We start from the raw sequence: 16,025 nt of genomic DNA, 5'->3' as shown, positions 1-16,025 counted from the left end.
ATTCACTTCTTCATTCGAATATTTTCACTAACTCTTTTACACAAGTTTTTAGATTATTTCCCCTCTAAATATCACTTTAGATGCTGAAACACCACTACGAGCTACAGATAAGAGCTTGAATTCGATAAAAAGTTTAAGAAATTGCGGGTTGAAGGGCAAAATGAGTGAGGAAAGCTCAGTGGAATCCAACGATTCGCCTTCACGTGCCGAAGGTAAAAACATACTTCTTTTGATCTGTTTTATCTTTCTTTTTATTTCTCCTACCTGGAAATATTTTATTGTAAATTGTTTGGGAGCTTTGACGTAAAATTATTATTTCAATTTACGAAGCTTTTTGTTTTATATGAGATACTTCTGGATAAAAAAATGTCTCGGCTTTAAGATATTTTCAAAATTTTTATTCTCTAGCGATCGATCTCCTGAATGTTTCTCTTTGGGAAAAAATATGTGAAAAATAAGTCAATTCAATGAAATAAGAACATATCTTAAACTATAAAAGGACAACAACGCAGAAGTTTTTTCGTTTCATAATCAGAAATATTAAATCATTTGTCACTTTTGTTTAATACGGAATATTTACTGTTTGATCTGTGAGTTCGTATTTTATTTTTACAAATCTGTACATTGATCGCGTCCAAAAGGATCTAGTTTAAATAGATTGGATATTTTTTAGTGATTATGTTATATTCTGCAAAAGATATGGATGATTTATATCTTTTTTATCAGAAGGCAGTATCTCCGGCATGGAGACAAGGGTTTGTATTGTGGGAAAGAAGAATTTTGAGAATGAAGAACTGTTGAAGGCTTTGGAGGTAAAAAAAAGTTCTGTTGTGTACATTAGTTTAGGACGCAATGCCTGTTATAAATGGCTTTGATAAACCTTGAATCAGATATGAGGATTAGATGATTTATAAAGTATTTAATTCATTCTAAGATCTCCCTTGAGATATTGCTTTTTTATTTTAGTTCTTTGATTGATTGTCCTTGAAGTGTTAGTCAGCTAACAAGACATTAAACTTTGTTGGTTCTATTTCAATGATAATATAATGGTAGATTGCATACCACACATCCATGAAAAATATACTGCCATTTTTATAAACGTGCAAACTCTGTAACTGCAAGCTGCACAGCTGAAATTTTACTTTTTCTCAACCGCCAGTCAAAAATATGAAAGGTACCAACTGATTAGTTTTGATTGACGGCAGCAAAAAGCAAATTTCAGTGTGCAGCTAAGGACTACGGAGTTCACATGTTTAAGAAAATAGCAGTAACTAGCAAATATTGTACTAATTAGTGCAAAGTTTTGTATGTCTTGGGTTTACTGAACTTACTATACCTTGCCAAATTTTGCAAGTTTGTGCAGTTTCTTACAAAGGTTTTCAATGATATGTAATATGCACTCTAGTAAAAAGTTTATATATTCTAATATAGTCTTTATTTACTCACTTCAGACTCTTAAAATCCCTACCATAAAAACAGAAGACACCAAAGACATCCTTAAAACAATCAACGATGAAGTAGAAACAGTCTTTGTCTGTGACCCCTTTGAAGGGGAAGAATTCCTCAACCTCCACAGAGAAGAACAAAGAATCATTGGTCCACCTGTTGTACTGGCTTGCGCCAAGAACAACCTAACCCTCCCATATAATTCCCGGCCGCTCTACTGTTCCATTATGGCTAATCATATCATTTGTTTCACTGGGTTCAAAAAGAAGGAAGAAATGGGCAAGCTGTGTAACTTGGTACATCACATGGGTGGAAGCATTCGGGGTGAGCTGAGTGGGCGGGTAACGCACCTGGTAGCAAGCTCTGTCCATGGACATAAATATGGGGTATGTTATAACCAGAAAATACTTTTTGTATCTTAAAAGTACTTTGCACAAAGGCTTGGATAACCACGTTAATGTCAGTCCTTCGCAAATCAACTAGAGGCAAGAAAAGAGGACCACAGTTTATCAGTTAAATTACTGTCTTGAAAGTCTCATCCTGTATAAGCAAAGTTGATTAATATTGTTTATTTATTAAAAACGGATGTATTAAAAAAAGATAATCTATTTATTATTATCTGATAATGTATTTATTATCCATACTTTGTCTTGTATAGACTGCAGTTAGTCTAGGAAAACCAATTATGACAGTGGACTGGATCTATGCTTGTTGGGACAAGAAATTGGATTTGTATGTATTTATTCTCATATTTTAAAAATCCAAAGACTTTGGCAAAAATTTGTATTTATTTAACAAATAAAACAGTTTTTTCCATGCTCCGTTTTCACTAATAAAGCACAGAGGAAGTGGCCAGTGCTTCCTAAGTGGTTTATTACTGAACAGAGCATGGAAAAAGCGATTTTATTCATTTTATTATATAGTTACTAATTTTATTTTGGTATTGAATTTATTTATGCAAAAAGAAAGACGGTAGCAGGATCTAGCAGCACTTCATGCGCGCGGATGGCATCAGCACTGTGCTCCATTCACTAAAAAAGCACAGTTTTCAACCAATCAGTGCACGCATATTATCCTAACTATATGATAATATTAATAATACATTGTTGTTTCTAGGAATGTGTCTGCATCTAGTGACGAAATGGTAAGTTTTCGTTGTGGATTACCAGTATGTAATATGCTATAATAAATAGAAAAAGATAGTTCCAAAGGTGAAAATCATTTTTGATTACAAACATGACAAACGAATGAATGTTTTTTAACTCATGGACAATATAGCATATTAAAAAGAGCTTTATATTTATCTTTTTTTAAGGACAAATTCAAAATGGCTCCTTTCCATGGTTTGTCATTGAGTTTTTATGGTTTTTCTGACGAGGAGAAGAAACACATGGAAGAGTCAACTGAACAACAAGGTATAATAATTAATAATCCCAAATGATAATTTGTAAATAATAATAATAATAATAACTTTATTTATTTATATAGTCCTATTTCCATAAAAAGCCCAATAGTGCTTAACAATTAAAAAAAAAATGAATGAAAATTTACAATTATGTATCACTAACGCATTGAAGTAAATAAATATCTATCTTATAAGTTTATTTAAAAATAGTTTATCCAAGTATAAGTTTACATTAAGTTAAAATAATATTAAGTTATTATTAAAAATTTTATAGCTTATCATAGTTACAAGGTACCGCTTAAAATAATGTTCAGTATTCATTTTGATTAATAAAAATAATTATTCATCAATCATCAATCATTATTAATTGTTGATTTTCCCAAATGGTTAGGTGGTAAATTTGTCGATTCAAGTAATGCGAGCTGTACTCATGTAGTGGTGGAGGATGGAGTTAAGGAACTTCCTGATAACATCAGAAACTCGTCACAAACATTTGTAGTAAAACAAGAGGTAAGCATGCATGTCAATCCTATGACTTTTGTTGCCTGTTTGTCAAAGTAAATATTTTGCAAAGGTCTTGAAAGCAGGGATTGGAAAAAATCGTAGGATAAGTTACTACAACCTCAAAGATACCACCATCCGGTTAGCTCAGTTGGTAAGAGCGTCGGTCTGTTGTGCAGGGAGGTCGTGGAATGCCTCGGCTGGATCAACACTCAGGGTCTTAAAATAACTGAGGAGAAGGTGTTGCCTTTGTAATAATATCTGCAAATAAATGGTTAGACGTTCAAGTGGCTCGTATGACCACTTTAAATGGTGGTCCTGTCTCTTCACACTTACTAACCAATATCGGAGTGACATAAAAGAACCACTGAGGACGTAAAGAAACCCTGGCTGTGACCACCCTCAGTGCCTACGCCTCATACTAACCACCTCTCGTTCAAAACTCATTGTGAAGCGCCTTTGAACATATGCATACGGAAAAGAGTGCTATATAAATAGATATCATTACCAAATTCTACTGGCAAATTTCAGATGATTAAATAGTTAGTGTGTGCGCTTTTGGTGGAAAGCATATTGTCTTCTAACTAACCAATCAGAGGCGCCCTGTATTTGGAAGGCACGTTATTGTTTTCTAGATAACCAATCAGATTTCGCGCTTTTCATGGACAGCATGTTATAGACTTCTGACTGAGCAATCAAAGTGCGAATTTTCATGGAAGATATGTAAATGTACTTAACTAACCAACTGCTGTGCGCGCTTTTCGTGGACGCACCTCATTAATTTCTTGAACTAACCAATAAGAGTGTGCGCTTTTTTATATACGCTTCCAAAACCGCTCTCTTTAAATAAATATAATTCTTTAAATAGAACCATATTAAAACTTATTAGAACTTATATTAATTTTGTACTTGAAAATTATGTTTTATCGTTGTTGATAATGATGATCTCATTATCAATCTAGTTCATGCCGTCAATCAACGGCAAGGTTTTCATTAAGTTTTGAAATGATAAGAGAGGGTCATGAAGTAGCCGGAGAGTTTAAACATGTTACAAATTACTGAGATATAAATTGTAGTTCAAGTCAGATAATTTTGCTCATTTACTGGTGCATTCTCTGAACCCTCACCGGCCTTATTCAAACCCCTAATACGTCTCCTCCAGCGAAACAAAAATTTTTTGGTGAATTTAAAACGTTAAGAAAAATGCCATGAATTACAAAGATTGTTTCTGTGATATTCTAGCACACAAAACATTTTAACAAAAATTTATGAGATCGTGAATATTGTGAACACGACGGGAAAGCAAAAAAAGTACACATTTTCGAGTTTTGAGTTTAAAAAAAATACTTTTAAACTAATTGCGATTTTAAGTTTTGATCTCCAAGAGAAGAACATTTGAACCCAAACAGGAAACCATTTATTAAAGTTTTCAAGTCTTCACTAAAAATCCAGACTCGAAACTCGAAAACTGAAATATCCCTGACCAATGAAAATGAAATGCTTTCAGCATCTAAAGTAACCAATACACAGGAAGTATAACCGTACGACGAAAATAAACAAAAATACTCGTGTTAAATAATCCAATATATCTGTCACATCATGGCTCCAACATTCTCCAAAACTGAATTACAACCTCCTGTTGATAACAGTGAAGATGCTTTACTATCAAAGGCAAGTTAGTGACTTGAATGCTGCTGGTATAGCGTCTAGGAGTCTGTACGAGATATCTAACCATGCTGCACATTAGGGAATGGTGTCGGTCGAGGCGTTGAGACAGGGAATCGAAAAATCCTTTTTTTCTTCTTGTATTCACACAAAATTCTTCTGACTAGAAGCAAAAGTTTTTATATCTTAGTTTGCGACGACTTAAAGAACTGTATAAGTTGTTTTTATTTGCCCAATGTCATGGTTATTGTAGCTATTTTCAGTCATTATATTCTCACTTTATTTCTTTCTTTCATCCTATATTTTTATATTGCTTATTTCTATGATATTGTCTTATTTATTCTAGTGGTTTTGGGCAAGTATTCACATGGATGGATGTGCTGATGAATCGCTCTACCCATTCACCTCCACCGTAAGTTTTCACCATTCATTTACTGAGAATTTATTTATTGTTTATTCATTGAAAGCGAAACATGCAATCTCAAAAACAGTAGTAGTCTTTGTAATATGATGCCCGTTACATGCAGCCCTTAACCTTTGTTGTACCTAGTCAAATCAGATCAAAGATCGCCTTGATCTTTTGTCTTTGCTGCACTCGATACATTTAAGGTTCAACGTCTATGCCCAAGCTGACTGCATTACACTGCATTGGTTTGCACAGACTGCGGCGATTTCTACACTATTGTACACTTTATGCCTTAAATTTCAAAGCAACTTTTGCACTTTGCAAAGTGCTGTGAAACAAACGAAAAAAAAGTATATTTCAAAAACTTTTTCGGTCATACTCGTAATAATTTGACCGCTAATTACGGAGTAATAAACTAATCAAATAAATAGAGTGTGTATTAGGCGAGCACCTGGAGCTAGGGCCAATTAGGCCATTAGAAATATACAGTGTTCCCTTCATTAAGCGAATGCCTACGGGACCTTGCATGCCTTGTGTGCGCTGTATATAGGCTTGTTTTACGATCGACATAGTAAGAATATTCCGGTTATTATCCGAGGTAGTGTCCGTCAGATAAAGGGTGTCTGCTTAATAGAGGTATCGATGTACCACTACTTCCCAGAGGTTCATTAGATGTCACATGTTAAGCATATAGACTCCCGTCTAGGGGTATTAGGCCGCAAGGATATCAAATGCCAACTTGAGGTCTCAAAAGAGGTCCGCGTCAGAGGCCAAAATTACTGTAAAAATATTTTTGCTGTAAAAATACTTCTGGCTAAATTTTTGAGACTATTTTGACACCTGTCGAGTTTAACTCGGTATTTAAAACTCATTTCGCTTTTATTCCTTAGATTAAAACCTAAATAAAGATAGCTCACCCATTTTTGCAGCCCAAAAACAAACTTCCCTTTAGTTTTTAGTTCCTCATTCTACAGTCCACATCACCTCAGAAAATCTTTCAATTATACCATGATTTTGTTTTTTAAATCCTTTGCGGTTTTCATATCTTTAGGAGGTTTTATTACTTTTGATTGTTTTTGTTGTGGAATCACGCGTCAGCTCATTCCTATAAGTGGTCTTTCTTTTCAAGGACATGCGAACTCAGAGAGGGTTGCGTGTTGTAAGATATTTAATGTAGTATTAGTGACTAGGGAGTAGAAACACTGCCAAAAGAGGCTTCGAACTTTAAGTCTAACATGTAAGAATAAAATAAATTTTTATTATTTTCCGCAATGTATATATCCTGAAGACCATATCGAGCGTTATTATCGTAACATTGCTCGTCTTTGTGCAGCAAAATAGCCATTCCAAGATTGAGAAAAAAACTGGGTCGAGCCGTTGGCATTGCAGTGCATTGTGGGACACTTTTCTAAGATGGTATCTATTTATAAGTCCCATAGAACAGCCCCACAATGCACTGCAATGCCAACGGCTCGATCCAGTTTTTTCCTCCACCTCGGAATGGCTTATATACTTATAAGATTTATGTCTTGCGATTTGTGACAAACATTCCTCGTCGATAAGGAAGATTTGTCTTAATTTTCAAAATGACTTGAGCTTTGACTTTACCACTTTTCGAGGGAGAGGGGATGAGTTTTATGAGCTTCAAAGATGTACACCATTTAAATCAGTAACCATTTAAATCTCACCAGCTCGCCTTCTATTCCTCTTTTTAAAGCTTGCTTTTCCATAACGTTAGCAAAAGAAAGTCCAGTACTCCAGTTTCGAGTTCTCTTTGCTCGGCCTTACTCTCGGTTTTGCGTTAAAATATTTTGCTATTCAACCAATACCCGTGGCATTTTAATCAACTCGTATTGTACCGTAGTACGTACATTCCTTACTATAAAATGGACCTTAATTTTTTTTTAAATTGTACACAATCGAGGCTTATAGCAAAGGCAAACTCGAAATGGGAGTATTGGACCTCTGTGTTGTGCTTGCGTTGGACCCAATAAAAAAACTCTTAGGCTAAGATCGCTAGTAAAAATCAGGTTTAAACGACCCAGATATACAAGTATGCATCCCTTCCTCTAATTATTATTATTATTTCTTTTGTTGTTAGCCTCATGATCAAACCACCAAGCAGAACACTCCGGCCAGCGTAGGACGAAAACGAAAACGCAAAAAAATCAAGGAATCTGACATCACTGACCTGCTATCCCCAGACTCTCCTCTATTCAAAAACAAGAGAAAGAGTGGGGACTTGTTATCAGTCTCTGGTTCATTGCTCGACTACACGCTTCTGTCGCCCGCCACCCCAGTAGCTGGACGAGGTCAGTAAAGTTTCAATCGATAGATCGTATCCAAATCTCTAAAAGTAGCGCGGAGACTCGTATATACAACGAATTAAAAACGAAGCAAATAGACCTAATCGCCGGTAGACCATTTGTCATTCCCTTGAGTATTCTTGCTTTTTCTATGATACTACGTGATTATCAATTTGACGCAAAGACCCTTATTGCCTAGTGAATATTAATAACGTGATCTGAAATGGGAAAATAATACGTCCAACCAATTTAGGTAGATTGTCATCACTTACCTCGTTTTCGTGTTTATCAAGACATTTTTCCGCGCGTCTTTTAGAGATATGAATAGGGTTGTGTGGGTTAACTCCTTGTTGCATGTTGGTACAGATTAAGTAGTAATATGCGATATTGATATGCGTGCTTGTTTTTATCAGGCGATGCCACACCCAGTGGTACCATCACCCCTCTTAGCACCCCTAAACCTGCTCCAACAGCAAGACAACAAGTTACCATGGAACTACTCCAAACAGAAAAGAACTATGTTGGAATACTGACTACCATATTGAAGGTATGTGTCTAAGAAGTGTTGACTCTGCTACGACTTTAGCATGTACTACTTTGAAGTACAGGAGTCCGGAGGACTTATTCACTCCCTCGCAGTCGCTATCAGTGTCGTCACGCAAAACAACTTTCATCTTACGGACCCGAGAGGGGAGGGGTGGGGTAACCTGGTAACCACCAACTCTTGAGGTAAATTTAAATCTTGATTTTGTCCTCAAATATCTACAAAACTAAAAGTAAAATAGCGGAAATGAATGAACTGTCTATTTGCATGTATGCTAAACAACGTATTGGTGTATAGAAATAGTCACTACAGACCCCCAGTATCAAGTATTTCAACAGGTCTTTGAGGGGGAGGGGGTGGGGTATTACTGGTACCTACCACCTAAATCAATCAAATTAGGTTCATATCATTAACCATTGACTTGACCTTGTTCCCTAGAAAAAAGGATTTGAGATACCATGAAGTCACACCCTCCCTCTCCCTAGTCCGTTCCAATGCGCAAAGGATATACTTTACTAATTATTACTTGGTTCATATTTTCGCAGGTGTTCAAGGAGCCCCTCGAGACCGATCCACGTGGTCCTATCGTACCTACAGAGAGTATCAAAACCATATTTGGTAGTCTCCCTGACATCCTCGATGTACATACTAAGATCATGGTAAGTAGTAACTTTCTCTCTTTGGGTACCCTGTGTAGAAAGTCCCAATCCCACGAGAGGAACTCGCTTTCATCCAGGCTAACCAGGGAGGTGGTGAACTGGGATAACTTAACATACATAACGAGCGCGCAGTAAGATAAGAGTAATAATATTCTTGGTGCAAATATTTGTACCGTCCCATGCATTGCTTAAGTAGCTTACGGCAGACGATTATCGCGAAAGCCTGTGAAACCCAGAGTAAACTAGCGAGGGCTAAAAGTAATGCAAAACTTATAGCTTGTGTTGCTCGATATTCTGCGGGGTTGCGAAGAAGACAGGGACCACGAACAACACAAGCTACGAAGCTTTAAGTAGCTTCTTACATTGTTTCCCTGTAATGTACGTCTAATTGGATGAGCAGAAGCTTCACGCCTGTTTTGATGCCTATGTTTTCACTCTATGTAGGAAGAGATAGAAGCCATTATATCTTCCTGGTCAGAAGACAAGTGTATTGGAAAAGTGATTCTTAACCACGTAAGAAACCAGACATGTTAACGTTTTATAATGAAATCGTATTCATATCGTTAAACATGAAGAAATATAGCCAAAGGGAACCCTGTGTGGCTTTAAAATCCCTAGCTTGCAACTCCTCGGGTCACAACTCCTCGAACGAGGGGGGTAGGGGGGAGGGGTAAAACTATTTATAAAAGTTTCGGAACAGCAAAATAAGGTAAACAAAAATTGCGCAACTTGTTAAACGAGGGATGAAGAGTGAACCCAATTTGTAACTTCTCGTAATATCTCACAATTGTATCTTCTCCTCAGGCCGACGTACTGTGCAAGGTCTATCCGCCTTTCGTTAACTACTTCGAGATGAGCAAAGAAACTGTTAACAAACACGACAGAGAAAATCCTAGATTCCATGCATTCCTCAAGGTATGTTACCATAGTGATTGTTGACATAGCTACCCTAGTTAGACCATTAATAATCTTCATATTATTTGGCAGGCTTGTTTGAGTAAATCAGAATGTGGTCGTCAGTCTTTGGCTGAGCTGCTTATACGACCCGTGCAACGGCTACCGAGTATGAATCTTCTATTATCAGGTCAGTTTTTTTTGAAAAGAGTGTGGTATGACCTGCGCGCAAAGGTCCTTTTCTACCCTGCGTCTTTTTTGTTAGCTTCTTGTTGCAAGACTAGGCAACGGGGCGAGCAAGTGGTTTTCCATGCGCGCGCCGTCCTCTCCAAGTGCGCGGGCAACGTGTTTGTTTATTTGTTTGTTTATTTATTTATTTATTTGCTTGTTTGTTTGTTTATTTATTTGTTGTTTGTTTGTTTATTTGTAGTGCCAGTACTGCTGCTAAACTGCTCTTCCGTTCTTATATTTGGAGACAACGAATAATACATTTTTTCATTCTTCCCTCCAGATATTCTCAAGAGAACAGACAAGAACAATCCTGATTACGTGCCTCTTATGCAAGCATCTGACGCCCTGAAGAACGTTATGATGTAAGTATGATTCCAAATTTACCCATACATTTCCCACACAACCTCTCAGTGGTAAGCATAGTATTGCTGAGTTGAATTCGCAAATGCCAAATGCGGAACTTTTGCTCCCCCCCCCCCCCGGAATTTAGTACCGCAACCCTATGCATTATGAGATCAAGAGTGGTGTTTTGCTAGTGCACTCGCCTCTCACCTCTTGGATATCAAGTTTGATTCCTGGACTCAACATCCCAAGAGAGAAGAGTTTGTGGGGTCTCTCCCTTGATTCAAGTTTTTTCTCCTGGTTCTTTGGAGTCTTCCTCCTTCTTCAAGTTCGATTTATGAATTAGCCATTCTCTGCCTTTGATGAGCGCAGAGGTCGTTTCAGGGTTTGATAAAATTTGAATATCACCCAGGAATTTTTTATTTTTTTTTGAGCTTTGGAAACACGAATCGTAATTCTCCACTAATGTCCATATCCAGTTGTCTTTATAATATATGTTAGGTAAATCTTTGTTGTATTAATCTCATGAAACAGGCATATCAATGAAGACAAACGAAAAACAGAAGGTCAAGTACAGATGTTCGAGATCCTACGAGACGTGGATGGCTGCCCTGTAAGTATTGATTGCTGCGTGCATTTCTGCGAAATAAATTTTGTTCAATAAATTTTTGATCGAAACAACATTATTTCGTAATGATAATTATGACTATGATAATGTATCATAATTTGCGCGCAAAAAAAAAAAACAAAAAAAAACTTGGGTTGCGCGTCGAAAAGTGCGCAAAAATAATCAGTGTCTGCCAGTGGAAATTCTCTCTGAATATTTCCGTTTCCTGTCTCATAAACATTTATTTGCTTTTCCCTCCCAGGCGTACATTTTATCGTCACATCGTAGCTACGTTACTAAAGCTGATACTTTTGAGCTTGGAGACGGCGTATGCGGCAAAGGAGAACCCGTTACGATATTCCTATTCAACGACAGTTTAGAGGTACGTAAAGAAAGACTGTGACGGGCTCCCTGTGTCACCTAACACAGGTATCCCACTACTTTGATTTTGAGTTGCAAATGTAATAATCATTCTTTCTTTGTAGATGACGAAGCGTCGTGGGATGAAGATAAACAAAGCAATGAAAAGTCCTGCGGCCATTCGAACCCCGCAGAAGGCTTACAAACACTTAGAATTTATTCCTCTATCTCACGTCAGAAGGGTGGTCAATATACGAGATAATGAAGGTAATTGATACTCGCTGCCTGCAAAGCACTACTGGGAATACCACAGGTAGCCCATCCATAATTATATGTTCTCTCTGTTCAACCTCTAGATTGTCAGAATCTGTTTGGTATTATCTATCGCGTTGCTAATGAAATGAAAGAAAAGCTGTTGATGTTCAGACTCATCAACGATGACATCCAGAAAGAAGATTGGTTATATAAACTTACCATGGGCCTGGCAAATACCGCATGTACCACTGACACTGTAAGTGAGCTTAAATTCATATTTTTTGTTATCAAATCGTTGTCTAAGGCCCTGGCTAAACGAGGAAACATGTTAACTTAAATGTTTCCAAAGGTGGAAAAACTGTCAGGGAACATCGGGAAACATGTTTGTTCAATATCGGTTAGCGCATGCGCACTTTCAAGATAGAGCTAGCGTTGCTAAGTAACGAACTTTTAGAATGTTGACTTTCGTGGCTAAATGAGGAAACATTGGGAAACATTGTTTCCATGCGTCTTGGAAGCATGAGATGTTTCTGCCGCACAGCAGAAACATTTTTGCGTCTTGGAAGCAAAATTTGTTGCACGTAGCAATGTTTCGCATTTGGCTAAACTTGGAATCATCGGGGAATATGCGCGCGGGAAACATGTTTCCTCGTTTAGCCAGGGTCTAATGATTGTTTCTATTTTCTTCGCCAGGAAAACTTTGTGACAACTGTAGATCCTCAGGAGTTAATGCTGAGCAAGAGTGACCTCTCTACGGGTGGTACACTAAGTAGAGCTGTTAGGTAACACCCCATCCATGAAAATACCCCTCTCAATATCGACTGCTCAAAATTGTATGTTATTCACCTCGCACACATTATATGGATCACTTGTAACAACTCCCAGAGCTGCTCGATTTGGCGCACCCAAACAACAATTTTCATGAAGAGTAAATTGCCCTATTTCACTATGACGTCAAATCAAAACAATCTATTGTTTAAATGCAAAGGATCATGGTCGTCGGAGGGGGTCAGATCAACGCAAATTCACCGAAAATTGTTCTGAAAACCTGTATCAATCCACGAAGAGAAGTAGAATAGCCAGCAAACTCTCAGAATATTTTTAGTACATATTAACACATATTATATCTGAAAACCAGGCTATTTTAGATTAAACTGTTTCGCTAGGAGCAAATTTTGTTGAATTTTCTATTGGATTTGGCGATTCTATCCCCAATATAAACAAGCAGTGACGTCATAGTGAAATAGGGCAATATCGTCTTGTCTGCTAAATTGATATGGGGAGATTATGCTCCAATGGGTCTGATTAATCCTTAAAGTTGCATCATTTACTTAGCCTGGTGAAATACACCAAACCAGAAAAAATGTTTTTGTTCCTTGCTTTGATTTCATATCTAGTTCAGTACAGCTCACCCAAACTGTTTATTTTGATAGGGTTGCCAAACGTACAACCAGAAAAGTAAGTCGTGCCTTGTCAATGAATAAAACACCAAGAAAGAGTAACATGGTCAGACGTTCTTCATCGAAGTAAGTCAGAAAAAAATATCACCCCTTCTTTTCCTTCTTTTTTGTTTTGTTTTGTTTTGTTTGTTTGTTTGTTTGTTTTTGTTGTTGTTTTTTTGTTTGTTTTTTGTTGTTGCTTTTTCGTTGTTGTTGTTGTTTTTGAGTCCTTTTTTAAAAGTCCTTTCTCAGTCATTCTTTTTTATCTAACTTTTCCTCCATTTAATCCTCCATTTTTCATAATGTTTCTATCTTTCACTATCTTTCATTTTTCCTCATATCTCAGTTCTTTCCCTTTCACTTCCTTTCCCAACTCATCTCATCTCATTATTTTCCAGTGTTACTCCAAGTCGTGAGGTGTTTGCTGGTGCGAGTCCTTTAGCAACATCATCAATATACAACCAGAATGTACCAATAGGATTGCGCGGTAGGGCAATGAGCGTCTGTGAAGGGATGGTATGTACATAAAGCAGGAGATTGAAAACTCTCTTTTTCTTTCGTTTCCGTTATACCATTGAGAGACGGATACACGCGTATTGTGGCTATAATGGTATAAACCTCTTTACCCTGGGTGTAATATTTTACCATTTCAAACCATTTGTCATTCCCTAGAGTATCATTTCTTTGTTTAACGGTTGCACATGAGAAGGCACACGAATATGGATGCATCTTAAACAAATAATTTTATTCTCAAGACAATGACACGTGGTTTGAAATGGGAAAATATTACGCCCAAGATGAAGAGGTCTATTGAGTATTCCATGCATCTGGTTGATGTTTTTATAGCCACTAACATGGCTATTCAATAGAGAATTGCTCCAACTTTCTAATTCCCCAACATTCCATAAATTTATACTGGACAAGGGATAGACAAAACATATGTAACTTATAGAACTAACAAATACTTCTTACATTGTAAACCCGTGCGACTTTTAACATATTCTAGTAGATCGAATCCGGGTTGCCTTTGTCATACCCCACCAAACCAATGATTTCCAAGTTACTAATGGAATCAGTTGACTATAGCGTTTATCACCAACACAATAGTCCCCTTCACAGTTCCCTGCGCCATCTTGAAAGGTAACCGTGCCTTTGCATCGAAGCGAGACGAACGGTGAGCTTGCAATGATAGAGACATGTGAATAATTGTCCAAGATGTTAAAAAAGGTCTCTACCATTGCAAGCTCACCGTTCGTCTCGCTTCGATGCAAAGGAACGGCTACCTTTCAAGATGCCGCAGGGAACCGTAAAGGGGACTATTCACACAAATTTATTGACTCCACCATATTGGTAAAAGAGATTTGTTCCGATAAGAAATAGTAGCTAAATCCGCTGTTTTTAACTCTTTTTAGGACTCCGAGTTAATGGATGTCGATTTGAAAGTTCGAAGATCAATGTCAATCAGCGAAGAACGCTAGATCAAAGAACGTCTTTTTAGATCAAATTCATTGTTATATAGAAATTACTAGCTCAAGTCAATGAATAGTGGAAAATTCATTGCGAAGGGCGTTGGGTATAGATTATATTGTTATACAGTTATTCGGGCAAAACATTAGTATTATTATAATCCTTGTAATTAACATTACTTGATCCTAGAGTGAAGTAACTAAACCCGTGGGGGAGAGAGCACTAATTGTTTTAGTCAAATCCAACTAGTCGATCAAATATATGAATGCTAACAAGTTTTGAATTCAAAGTACATTTAATGTTATGCATCTCAAAGCCGGCACTTTTCGCTACTACAGTAGTAGGATATAGCCAAGTGGTAGCTCATCCAATCAGAACGCAGCATTGATGTTAGACCACTAGTTGGATTTGATTAATACACATTAGTCTCTTTCCATTGTTTTCTTTTGTGTCTATATGAGTATTACATGTTGACTAACATTTTTTTATTTCTCGGGTTAAATGTTTTCACTCCATCGCATCCTCAAAGATAACAATATATGAAAAGTTAATTCTTCCAGCACCGACTATTTCACTAATTCTTCTCTTCGAAATTCGTTCCATTAACTTATCGCGCATCATAGGCTGCGCAACGACGTAAAACCCATTCAAGTTAACAATTAGACGCGAAGACCAAATAATCTACTATTAACTCGTAAACCTTGAGGTCTAATTGTGTTAGGCTCATGTCAAACGTTGAACTCCATATGAGCCGAACCTAATGACATCAAAGAAGACCGCCTTGTTATCCATTGTTTCAATTACGTTCGGCTCATATAAAGTTCGACGTTTGACCTGAGCTTTAGCATAAATCTACTTTCGGGTAAATAAGGCTAAAAACGCGAGTTCGCCAACATTCTTTGATATCGGCTCTATTCGTAGTCCTTTATTTTTGAAACTTAATTATTTAGAATAACTTCTGAAGTAAGCACATTGAACAGTCGGTGCATCTTTGTATATAATACTTTAATCTTTACCATAATCTGTGAACAAATCTATTTTGCAAGGGATATCTGTGTCAAGCGATCTCCAAAATAACACTGACCACAGGTAACCCAAACCGTTGATCTTTCTATCTTATAAATATGCGAGTAATAAGATGATTCATGATAATTATAAGAGTGTAGTATAAAATATCTAATGGTTATCTTAAAATGATTAAAAGAGGCTAAATATTTGACTTGTAAAAACAAGGGTCACTAGACCCAGTTAATATGGATTACATCAGATGACTGATCAGTATAGGGGTGTTAAATACGAGCCCCGAGTACGATATTAGGGTGTTCAAATGGGGCAGTGTTCCATATAGGGGTGTTCAAATGGGGCAGTGTTCCATATAGGAGTGTTCAAATAGGGACAGTGTTCCATATAGGGGCAGTGTTCCATATAGGGGTGTTCAAATAAGGACAGTGTTCCATATAGGGGCAGTGTTCCATATAGGGGTGTTCAAATAGGGACA

The 16,025-nt window shown here is 37.1% G+C and overlaps 1 protein-coding gene across 2 annotated transcripts; it reads left to right on the top strand.

Annotated features, from left to right (window-relative positions):
- LOC116302623 (protein ECT2) lies at positions 1–15,743 on the top strand. Of its 2 annotated transcripts, none has more exons than XM_031711961.2 (23): positions 1–212; positions 730–812; positions 1,452–1,832; positions 2,105–2,178; positions 2,563–2,590; positions 2,762–2,861; positions 3,243–3,361; positions 5,364–5,429; positions 7,525–7,735; positions 8,143–8,276; positions 8,819–8,932; positions 9,377–9,445; positions 9,737–9,847; positions 9,920–10,016; positions 10,338–10,419; positions 10,934–11,012; positions 11,269–11,388; positions 11,492–11,633; positions 11,723–11,877; positions 12,315–12,403; positions 13,055–13,147; positions 13,459–13,576; positions 14,473–15,743. In XM_031711961.2, exons 1-23 carry the CDS (start codon positions 161–163, stop codon positions 14,536–14,538), a joined length of 2,583 nt encoding a protein of 860 aa, XP_031567821.1. In that variant the 5' UTR covers positions 1–160; the 3' UTR covers positions 14,539–15,743. The 2 variants fall into 2 exon arrangements, with proteins under 2 accessions (XP_031567821.1, XP_031567820.1); XM_031711960.2 differs by having other exon boundaries at positions 727–812.
- The last annotated feature ends 282 nt before the right edge of the window (positions 15,744–16,025 follow it).

The sequence above is a fragment of the Actinia tenebrosa genome, unplaced genomic scaffold (genome assembly GCF_029948245.1).
Source record: "Actinia tenebrosa isolate PJP-AT-01 unplaced genomic scaffold, QUT_ActTen_1.0 PGA_scaffold0__85_contigs__length_37466705, whole genome shotgun sequence".
NCBI classification, from domain to species: Eukaryota; Metazoa; Cnidaria; class Anthozoa; order Actiniaria; family Actiniidae; genus Actinia; species Actinia tenebrosa.
The sequence above is the reverse complement of the archived record's forward strand: the minus strand, read 5'-3'. Positions and strand labels throughout refer to the sequence as shown.